The sequence below is a fragment of the Pristiophorus japonicus genome, chromosome 1 (genome assembly GCF_044704955.1).
Source record: "Pristiophorus japonicus isolate sPriJap1 chromosome 1, sPriJap1.hap1, whole genome shotgun sequence".
NCBI lineage: Eukaryota > Metazoa > Chordata > Chondrichthyes > Pristiophoridae > Pristiophorus > Pristiophorus japonicus.
In genome coordinates, this window is record NC_091977.1 from 233656437 (window position 1) to 233668527 (window position 12091).

The 12091-nt window shown below is 42.6% G+C and overlaps 1 protein-coding gene across 4 annotated transcripts in view; it reads right to left on the bottom strand.

The window, feature by feature from the left end:
- Positions 1-4980: 4980 nt before the first annotated feature.
- ptbp3 (polypyrimidine tract binding protein 3) overlaps positions 4981-12091 on the bottom strand; it is a 108726-nt gene continuing 101615 nt past the window's right edge. For all 4 annotated transcript variants that reach the window (XM_070888229.1, XM_070888222.1, XM_070888219.1 and 1 more), the window contains 2 exons: positions 11193-11270; positions 4981-7831 (listed from right to left, as the gene is read on the bottom strand). In XM_070888229.1, the coding sequence (XP_070744330.1) occupies positions 7699-7831; positions 11193-11270 (211 nt within the window). In that variant the 3' untranslated portion in view covers positions 4981-7698. The remainder of the gene's footprint in view (positions 7832-11192; positions 11271-12091) is intronic.

The following is a 12091-nucleotide window of genomic DNA, read 5'->3' on the forward strand; positions in this document are numbered from 1 at the left end:
CAGCCCTGCAGACCACGAGCTTGGGTGGCAGTTGAGGGGGCCTGGTCTTCAAACACTCTTCCTCAGGTGGCCGAAGGATGCACATTGGAGCCGGTGTTGGATCCCGTCGTCGATGCCTGCTCTAGTTGATAGTGGACCACTTCCCATATCTCGGGAGCTTGTGTCCAGGGCCGCGCCGTGGATCTTGATGACCTGGTGGGGGGGGGGGGGCAGTGCTGTGCGGTGAGGTTAGGCTGGTGGAGGACCTTCATCTTACGGATGTTTAGCGTAAGGCGCATGCTTTCGTACGTCTCAGTAAATACGTCGACGATGTCCTGGAGTTCAGCCTCTGTATGTGCGCAGACGCAGGCGTCGTCCACGTATTGTAGCTCAGCAAGAGGTTGAGGTGGTCTTGGATCTGCCCTGGAGATGGTGCAGGTTGAACAGGTTCCCACTGGTTCTGTAGTTTAGTTCCACTCCAGCGGGGAGCTTGTTGACAGAGGCGGAGCATGGCGGTGAGAAAGATTGAGAAGAGGATTGGGGTGATGACGCAGCCCTGTTTGACCCCAGTCCGGACATAGATGGGTCTGTGGTGGATCCGTTGGTAAGGATCATGGCCTGCATGTCGTCGTGGAGCAGGCGGAGGATGATGAACTTTTGGGGGCATCCAAAACAAAGGACGCTCTATAGACCCTCACACTAGACAGTGTCAAAGGCCTTTATAAGGTCGAAGGCGGCTATGTATAAGGGCTGGCGCTGTTCCCTGCATTTTTCCTGTAGCTGTCACACTTCAAAAATCATGTCCGTTGTGCCCCATAGGGGATGAAATTCGCATTGTGACTCTGGAAGGAGCTCCTCGGCCACGGGAAGACGACGGTTGAGGAGGACTCTAGTGACTACTTTCCCAGTGGCTGAAAACAGGAAGATTCCTCTGTAGTTGCCTCAGACTTGTCCCCTTTTTTTAAAAGATGGTCACGATTACTGCATCTCTGAGATCCGCCAACATGCTCTCCTCCCTCCAGATGAGAGAGAGATGAGGTTGTGTATTCGCGCAGCAGTACCTCTCCGCCATACTTCAATGCCTCAGCAGGGATTCCTCCGCACCCGTAGCCTTATTTTTTAAGCTGTCTTATGGCTTTTTCTACCTCATGCAGTGTTGAGGTCTCACTGAGGTGCTGGCAGGTAGTATGCTGCGAGATGAAGTCGAGAACGCGAGTCAAAGACAGAGTCTCGATTGAGGAGATCTTCAAAATTTGGCCTGTAGGTGCTTGGTGGCAGATTTGAGGGCCTGATCTGTGAACACTCTTTTCCTCAGGTGGCCGAAGGCTGTGCTGGCGCACTGGAGGCGGCGTTGAACCTCGCCGTCGATGTCTGTCCTTGCTAATAGGCTCCAGAGGTACGGAAAGTGGTCCACGTTGTCCAGGGCCGTGCCAAGGATCTTGACGGGGGGGCGGGAAGAAAAAACGTGTGCTGTGTGGCAGGGTCAGGTTGGTGGAGGACCTTTGTCTTACGGATGTTTAGTGTAAGACCTATGCTTTCGTACACCTCAGTGAAAATGTTGACTATGATTTGGGTGTTCAGTCTCAATGTGCGCAGACGCAAGCGTCGTCCGCATATTGCAGTTCGATGAAAGAGGTTGGGACGGTCTTGGATCTGGCCTGGAGATGACGAAGGTTGAACAGGTCCCACTGGTTCTGTAGTTGAGTTCCACTCCAGCAGGGAGCATGAGCGAAGTGGAGCATTGCAACGAGGAAGATAGAGAAGAGGGTTGGCGCGATGACGCAGCCCTGCTTGACCCCAGTCTGTCCATGGATTGGGTCTGTGATGGATTTTTTGGTCAGGATCACGGCTTACATGTCGGCGTGGAGCAGGCGGAGGATGGTGACGAACTTTTGGGGGCAGCCGAAATGGAGGACGACACTCCAGAGTCCCTTGCGGTCAACAGTGTCAAAGGGAAAAGGCGGCCATGTACAAGTGTCCGTGTTCTTCCCTGCATTTTTCTTGCAGCTGTCACGTCGTAAAAATCATGTCCATTGCACCCCATAGAGGATGAAAATCCACACCGACTCCGGGAGGAGCTCTTCAGCCACAGGGAGAAGACGGTTGAGGAGGATTCTAGTGACAACTTTCCCAGTGGCTGATAACAGAGATTCCTCTTCAAAAAAAGGGGACAAATCCGACTAAAGAGTGGAAACTAGATTCCACCGGAGTGGCAATGGTCTTGATGTTTCTGCTTCTTTTCCGAATTCCAGTCCTCAAAATGGCTACCAAGCATTCCTCGGGAGTCAAATCTCAAGATACGATAGGAAATTGGTGGAAGAGTCTGTATGAAGGCATCACCTATATTCAGTGGTAACCATCAATTAATTTAACAAAAAAACCTCAAACCATGCTTTTCCCACTAATGTTCTTGATTTCATCTGGGTCGTTTTGGACAAATTAAAATCAAGTCACCTGGCTATTCTTGCAAATTCCCATCAACTAAGTGTATGGAAACACCAGCTTATGCCTGGGAATAAACTCAGCTATTTAGACATAATCCAGAACAAGAATACTTTAGAAGTGGGCAAAAGGCTTGTTAAAGTTTTAAATTCATCTTAAAAAATGTTTTACATTCATTCTTGGGCTGTGGGAGTCACTGGCAAGGCAGGCATATATCGCCCATCCCTAGTTCCCCTAAGAAGGGAGTGGTGAGCCACCTCTTCAAACTTCTGGCAGTAGTTTGACACAACAGAGTCCCTTGCTAGCCCACATCAGAGGGCAGTTAAGAGTCAACCAGGTTGGTGTTAGATTGCAGTCACATAGGCCTAGACCAGTTAAGTATGGCAGATTATTTCCCCCCTAACAAAAAGGACATCAGCGAACCAGTTGGTTTTTTTTTTCAACAATCCAGCAACTTGATGGTATTTCCAGCTTTTAAAAAAAAAAAATAATTAAATTCTCAATATACCATGGCAGGATTTGAACTAGTTTTATCTGTCCAGCTCTCGGTTATAATTCAGTAACACAACAATGACACTACCATGCCCCTATAAAACAGTAAATACCAATGACCCCCCTCTGGCTCTCCTCCCTGAACACCTCACTGAATTCCCAATCTCATCCACATCACTGTGGGACAGCCAGATGCTTGCCCATAGGGAAATGAGCTTTTATTGGCCTTCTCTTGCACACCCATCAGATAGCTTGGAGCTGAATTGGCAGACTCCAGTCAACCCCTTGAACAATTGGCATATGGTTTGATCAACATTGGCTTGGGAGTCCCTGTGATTAGGAAGATTTCTGCTACTCATGACCCATGGCAACCTGCAAGTTGTCCATTTTCAGAGCATCAGCCAACAGACTGTCCAGCTCATGTAATTAAAACAGGATGCTAGTCTCAAAAGCAACCCTTAATTGACAGTTAGAAAGATGGTTTTGTTCGTTCATTAGTGCGTGCAGTGTGTGTCTCACACCCGTTTGGGATGTACAAGAAGTGCCTAATTTTTCCAAGACTCAAGAACTCTGTCCTGCAATGAGTCCGAATGACACCCTTCTTCCAAAAAAGGTGATTATATTACCTTTCTCCAAAGATGGTGCTCGACAGAAGGGAGCATCAAACACACAGTACAGCTGTAAAGTGCAAAACAATGGCATAGTAGTGCTTTTTAATAAAATATTAAAAAAATGTTAAGAATGTTATTTCAGCAAGAAAGACTGCAAGTTGTGAAGTAAAGGTTAACAAAAAAAACAAGTTAATAGATCTAGAACAGAGGTTCCCAAACTTTATTTTTGTGCAGAGCCTCCTCTTCGGAGACTCATGTCCTTTGTGCGCGCACCCCTCACTCTTTTTTAAAAAAAAACGTATTTCACGTAGAACAAAAATATTTTATTTTCTCAGCTAACATACCACTCGAGACAAATATAAAATCCCACAGCACTGTTACTAACAACTAAATAAACAAGCATAAAAGAGCACTTGATGACTGGTCCTTATCTCAGTGAGTAGGATGAGCCTGAGATTTCTGGAATCTGAGTTTCAACAACAAATCTGTCTTTACCTTCAAGCAGCTTCTAAACCCTCCGGGTGCCTTTCTAAACCTCAACAAGTTTATAACTGAATTGTACAACAATTAGATCGAGAGAAACTCAACAAATATTTCATTTTGCCCCGAAATGAAAAGCACCGATAGAAGTGTTTGCAACTCTTTAATTCAATTTTAGTATGAATACATATATTGAGCCCATATTGGTGAACAATTAATAAAATCTCTGGTTTCACATTAAGATTATCACCTGCGTTATATATATTTCCTCATTCTAAATTCTCCTGCAATGCCTTCTGCTCTAAGCATGTGACTTGCATTCCACTCACTGATTAAGAGCAAAGCCTATCTGCTCTGCTCCATTTAGAATATGAAGTCACCCCAGGGACCCATCACACTCGCACCTGGCCGGGGGGGGGGGGGGGGGGGGGAAAAGAGGGCAGCTGAGTCAGTCCCAGCTCTAATGGAAATCGGTTAGAACATGTAAAAAAAAAGTCACCAAAAGCCCACTGAAGAGCAAGTGCAATTCAGCCGGAAACCCAAGACGGGTGCAGGACGGACAGGTGCTAGTGGCTGCCAATGCTCCCTTAATTGTTGTGTGTGTGTTCCCTTTAACGGGCTGTGCGACCCATTCCAAATTTCACCCACGCGCAAAATCTCCCATTGAGCGGCCTGTGTGGAACCTCCAGACGACTGCGCAGTTTAGCGGGAACCAGGTAAATAATATTCCAACTCCAAGCCCCGCACAGAATTTCAGCACGCCCCCTGTACCCCCACACAGTTTGGGAACCTGTGATCTAGAATAAAGAAAAAAGAGAAAGTTAAAAGTGTTAGACAAAGAGGCAGGAAGATCAAGAGGTGTCATGACATTTATTGAAAGCATGCTACAATTAGAGGAAAGATTATCAAGGCCATACAAGCAAGTACACACAATGAAAGAAATGGAACACTGTATACAGAAACATGCAATAGACAATTAGAAAATATTTTTTTTAATATTTCATTATCTCTGCATTAAAAACAAATCATCTTAACAGAAATGTAATCCATTTTGTTTCTTCCACATTGACACAAACTGCTTTACAAATGAAACCTGGTACTGTTGCTTATCAAAATATACAAGACAATCAATGTTTTCATATAAAAACCAGTTTGTACTTTTTTTTTCTTGTTCCCAAAAAACCTCATCAGATTAAAAAAAAGTTGTTACAAATATTTACAGCATTTTCATTTTGTCAGCTGAACATTCTTACAAACTCAAAAAATCAGGAATTTTAAGAACAGACCAAGTACATGAATGAACAGGGAGGAAAGCACTACACACCTGCCAACACCTCAATGCTAGAAGGGCAAGATTTATTAAGAAAAGCAGCTTGAAAGAGAGGTTTAGGGATTCCACATAAATGTTACAAACCTCACCTGAACTGCACAGGTGGGAGCATCCTGACTGCAATGCACATCTCAAGCCTAGTTATACTACATGCCGAATGCAGACGTCACCCCACTGAAGGCTTGCGTTTGCAAATCTCTAACTGACATCACCTGGAAGTTTGTCGTTAGTGTGGACATACCACTGGGGTAGTCCTCCATTGTTGATGCTTCACAAACATCAGTCTAGTTTTTAAATTCGAAAAAAAATTCAGGGGTGACTTATCCTTAGTCAGAAATTTCAGCAGCAGTTAGAAGCACGTGAATGGAAGAGCTCGGTCTTAACCCACTCAGCAGATAGTACAACAGCTTCGCTTAGATCACTGTTGGTGTTATATAACAAAGGCATTACACACCAACGTTTTAGGCTTTGTACATGTGGAATGGTGAATGAGAACATCGCAACTTTGGGAGAGTTCTGGCTCAGGGCACCACATACATTGGTAAGGAAATTACTGTGTGATTCCTAACAACTGTTTTAAGATGCTTCTTTTACAAACTGAACCTCTGGTTCCATGCTCAGCATGCGAGAGTTGACAGATTGGATTCAACGTAAATTAGTGACCTCAAGGTATTCTCTCGCTCCTTAGAGCTGGGTGCAATCAAACAAAGCACCTCATAACAAAAAAAAATTCTTCGATTACTCACAATCTCCCTCCTTTTATACTTGAAACTACATTCATAATAGTTTTCTAATTTAGGCCTAAAAACAATAATAAAAAGAAAAGATTAAATTTGAGGGAAGAGAAAAAAATGATTAAGACTACTGAAGGCACATAAACTTTGGTCCTGTTTTGGTTTTTCTCTGAAACCCTGAAATAAAAGCTCATGTTTTCTCTACCTTATCATTCACTAATATTAATTTTTTTCCTTTTCTGTTAAGTGTCAATTCCTCTTAGAATTCCATCTGAATGGTATTAAAGAGTCTTGTATTTAATAAATCAGTACAGTTCTAACCATGGTTTAGTTGCAGCTTCGCAAAGTCTGTGCGGCTCTGAAGTATTCTTTCAGAATGGATGGAAGAGTTAAGGACATGTTTTCCAGACTGGCAGTTAGTCCAGCAAGCATTCAATAAAACATGAAAGGCAAACACAAAATGCTGGATATTTAGCTAAAGAGTCTAACAAAACAAAGGAAAAAAACCCCATCAGAGAGGACTTTTTAAAAAAAAGAACCTGCACTGAAACATTCAAAAGCCTAAATTCCCTCAAAACAACAGCCAATAACATCAACGATTAAACATTCGTAAAATTAAGAGGTAATTTCACACTACAGAACACCAAAATAAATGAAATATTTAAGATAACATATCACAAACCATTAGCACACAGATTGGATATTTAAACTATTTAGAATCTTGCAGAAACTTGAGAAAACCCCCAAAAAATCAACCTCGGGCATTGTGATTTTGAACTGATCATCTTACTTAATTTTCAATTATATCTGCAGCAGAGGCTTTTATGTAGCACTTCTGCAGCTCGTGGATGGTACGGAGACAGAATACTGATTTGCAGTTTGCCCAAGAGGAAGGAAGTTTGGACTTTCATTCCTGTCTGTGTACTAAATCGTAATATAAATCAACTCAGTTAGCAACTGTTGCAACGCTGCAAAATACACAAGAAAATTCACCTAAAATCTACAAAAGGAGAAAGACTCCCTTTAAAAGAACCCACAATACATGTACTGAAGAAACCTTAAGAAAAGCCTCTAATCTATTTGATTATAAGCACATAATAAGGCACATGATAATTAAGCAAGTATACAGTAAATACGAAACTGATAATTTTTTAGATTATATTTTTAGTGGTATGAAAACCCATGATGTTTTAATTCTTTTTTCCTCAAACAAAATTACCAAAATAATTTTTTTTCTTTAAAGTGTGTCAAATGTTTAGATCTAGATCTGATTTTTTTCCTCTCCAAGATTGTAAACTTCTCTCTTTAAAAAAAAATTCTTAATCACTGAACCAGCTATTAATAGCAGGTGAATGAACATCAATTTATGGCTGCTGATTGCTTGCAACAAACCCACCCCTTTCAAAAATTAGAGATAAAGAAAATTGGTATCTATTGAAGTTTAAACTGACAGCTAAACAAAAAGTGACTGAAGATGGGATGAATCCCATCATCACTGTTGTGTGTTCCACTTAAAACATTAATCTAAGCATCTCTTGCAGGCATAGTTGGTCATTGGTATTTCAGTCTCTGTCTGAATGCTAGTTTACCACATTGTGTGGTCCCAGTCTTATAGGGAAAATATGAGGAATTAAATTGTAGATTTAGAAAAGGAAACTCTGAGATGGTGGTTTTCTCCAAGATCGTGGTTGTGAAGGTCAATGAGAGCCTGGATTGCTTCTTCCAGACTGTCTAACTGGATAAGGGCCATCTTCCGGTCCTTCCTGCAATGCAGACAACAAAATATATATGTTTTAAAACAATTCAAATATGAGTTATAGATATAGTTTTTTTTTTAAACTTAACTAATCAGCAACTTATTATTTGTTGGAATGAAAACTAGAAATGGCCAGAATGAGCATGACGCCACATGCTACTGACCATTCCCTGGCCACGAGGGTAGACAAGTGACTGGCCCACAATCTCTGCCAATGATCATCTTGGGCCCAACTGCTAAGAGGTGTGAAAAATGCCCAGAACAACAACTTCCAGCCAAGTGGCTTCCCATACTTTGGTACCTCTCCATAACACAGCAAGATTGGAAACTCATTGTGCAAGGAATTACAGGTGCAAACAAGTATCCTATGAATCTGTGGATCTTGAAACCCTGGATGCTATGCTGCAACCCAGTAACCAGATATTTATTAATGAAGGATTAGTACACACGACTTCACTTTAGACCACTGAAAAATCAAACCCGCAAGCACTCAATCACTGTAGGTTACAGGAGACACTTGGAAACTGCATTCAAGAGTCATTTTGGCATGGTTACTCTGTAGACAATTCAATTGAGTGCAAAAAATCACACAAATGGCAACAGAAATAGTTTCAATCCATAATTCCTACCGACTTTATATTATGGTTTGGCAAATATTATTGAAAAACGCAATGGGCCTCATTCTCTCACTCAGTCAAGACCATTGGCTTTTTCCTTCAGTAAGGAGGAACTGCACAGGTATCAGTTCTTCTGCATACGATATATTTTGTAGGGAGAACTAAACTGCTTTATGGTCTTCCTTATTCTTTAGTTGAAGTTCACAATAGAACACAGGGTGTCATCCTAGCAAAACCAAAATGAGGGAAATCACTTGGGGCACTGCTACTTTAAGAATACTCGCCTCAGGCATTCCCATTAACCTCCCCTGCTCCACTGTACCAAAAGCCTAGCTGCCGTCCGCAACCCTAGTTCTCTTTCTGCAGGAGGCAGCAGAGATCCTGCCAACAAGATTAAATGGATTACCTCTGGTTGGAAGCCACTGCTCAAGTCGAGAGCATCCCCTTCTTTGTACTGCAAACTTGTCAAATACTGGATTGACAGATCCAGACCTCCTGTTACAGCTCATTTAAGTCTTGATGATCAATGTCACTATCGCTGAGCGGGGGCCAATTTTGAGGGAGGTAGCCCAGATGTACGGGAGCTGGAGATCACTCCTCACTGCCTGTGCAACACTTGGCACAGAAATGATTAGCATTTCAAGTTTAGTCACTTGTCCCAGTCAGTTCAAGGACAAATCTGAAACCAAGCAGCGAGGGTGTGGATAGACAACATAATCTTGGGTTTGCTGCAACAATGAGCAGCTCAGAACTTGCTGCTTGTCCTTCTGTACTAATGTCGTGCAAATTTGGCATAGGGAAACTGAACTCTTGACATTGCTTTATTTTTTAAGCAATGTATTGTATGTGGAGAATGAAGGAATAATTGATGACAAACTGTCTCTGTCCCTCTTCATTGAGAAGAGCATGCCAGCTAAAAGGGGCAACAATGCACATAAGAAATCATTTCACGGTCAAGAAGTGGAACAATCCAAGAGTACACGATCACTACTTTTACAAGGTGTATCTAAAGAGGGAGAGAATATAAATATTCAACACACACACTTCAACCACACAATTTTGGGAGGGGACAAAAAAATGTTTTTTTTAACACTTTTGAAAAGATAACCGTCAAATGGTAGCATCTTGGAGCTTGAAATTAGCATGCCATCTCTGTGCACCCTCCTCTATTTTTCATCTCAAGTTAGACAAAATATTAAAACAAAATCAGAATTTCAACTGTAAATTTTATATGGCCTTCTACAAGTCTCTATTATAATATTCCATAAGGAACGTAGGAACAGAAGGCCATTCAGACTCTTGTGCCTGTTCGATTAGATAGTGGCAAATCTGCATCTCAACTCTATTTACACAGCGTTGCTCCATAATCCCTTGATAAACTTACCCAACAAAAATCTATTACCCTCACACCGATTGTCTAATATCTATAATCAGGGGACAACAGATCTAACTACATGATGCATTCTTAAATTTTCTTCCTTTACCCTAATGCGTTATATGGTCAGGAGAGACAGCATTTTTTTTACACAAATAGAGTTACATTTTTCATAAATAAAAACAGAAAATGCTGGCGAGGCAGCAATACTCAGCAGGTCAGGCAGCGCCTGTGGAGAGAGAAACAATGTTAGCGTTTCAGGTCGCTGACCCTTCGTCAGAACTGGAAAAAGTTAGGGGTGTTACTTCTCTAACTTTTTCCAACATCAGGCCAGCATCGAAGCATTGACCATGCTCGATCAGCTCCGTTGGGCATCATCCACGTGCCTAACATGAAACTCCCAAAGCAAGTACTCTACACGGAGCTTTGACACGGCAAGCGAGCCCCGGGTGGGCAAAGGAAACGCTTCAAGGACACTCTCAAAGCCTCCTTGATAAAGGGAAACATCCCCACCGACTCTTGGGAATCCCTGGCCCACGAATGCCCAAAATGGAGGAAGAGCATCCTGGAGGGCGCTGAGCACCTCACGTCCTATCGCTGAGAAGCAGAAACCAAGTGTAGACAGTGTGAGGAGTGTGCATCAACCCAGGCTTCCCAACCACCCTTTCTTTCAACCACTGTCTACCCGACCTGAAACAGAGACTGTAGGTCCTGCATTGGGCCCCTCAGTCACCTGAGAACTCACTTTTAGAGCGGAAGCAAGTCATCCTCGACTCCAAGGGACTGCCTATGATGATGGATTGTTGCTCTCCACAGGCGCTGCCTGACCTGCTGCGTATTTCCAGCATTTTCTGTTGTTATTTCAGGTTTCCAGCATCTGCAGTATTTTGCTTTTGTATTAGGAGTTACATTTTTCAATTCACCTTTTCAGGCATTCTAAGAAAATCTAGCTACATCTAAGATGCGCCAATATTAAAGTGCTACATCTAGTGCCCAGACATGACATGGATTACAAATGTAATTTTTTTTAAAGCCAGTCATTGACCTGGAGCCTGAAATTTACAAGCAGTTACAACGGTCCTCCTGATTGACAGAGGTTTATAGTTAGCTACAATGTAGCTTAGTTTTGCCTGTGTAGAGCAGTGTCCTTAACGACACAGTAAAGGTTAGCATCAATACATGACAGACTACCTGTGTACAGCATCATAGATAATCTACTAGTATTATGTAGTAGAAAGAGCAGTGATATTTGGATTAGCAAATCACAGTATAAAAAAAGGTCAACAGCAATAACCAACTAACGTAACTTTTTTTTGACAACTATCGTTATGCAACATCAAACAGTAGCTACAGGTATAATGCAATAGTGAACTTACAGGAAAAACTTGAAGGCTTTCACTGAGGATCCAGTGCTTTCAAACAGATTCTTCAGATCCTCTTCTGTGATCGAAGGTCTACAAACAGACCAAAACAGCTCTTTACAAACAGCACAGAAGGCAGAAAAATAGGCAATTCATGACCAACAAATCATAAACGAATCAAACTTTGGGCTAGATTTTCATCTTTTTTGCACTGAAAATGGTAGCGATGTGTGAAACTTACTGTTTTCACTGTGCTACAGTTTTCAACCCAAATGTTCGGCCTTTACGTCTGGGTAAGGGAGGTGTTGCAATCATTTGTGGCGCAAAACCGCAAGTTTCTGCAATTTTAGTCCAGGGCCGGGAGCGCTGCGAGAGAGGCCTTGGTAGTGGGGGGGGGGGGGGGGGGGGGGGAAAAGAGAGGGGAATTCCCCAAAACATTCCAAAAACCCATAACTATCGAATCACTGCAACAAAAAAAACTTCGCATTTTCCTTTTTTGCAAGTTTTCATTCTTACCGCTGCTAGCAGGGCTGCACTGACCGGTTGCTATTCTGGGCGTGGTGTATGGGTTGAGAGAGTGCCAAAACTCAGACGCAAACGCAATCAGAGTCGTTGCACATTGGCGCATCTCTCCCCGGTGGTACTTGAAAGCACCTCCGCCACAAACAGGTACCCGAGGATCCCGCACGGGCGATGCAATCGGATTTGCGCCACGGAAGGTCAGATCGCGGTGAAAACCCAGTTGCAAACCTCGCGAAAATCCAGCCCATAATCTACAATACTCTTTGGAAATTATACAAAATGCATATTAGTGAGAACAAAATAAAAGGAGTGTTTTATATGTTCTTTCAATTAATAAAGGAATTGCAATCTGAGCTCATGGTTACACAACAATGCTGCTGGTGTTACTCAGA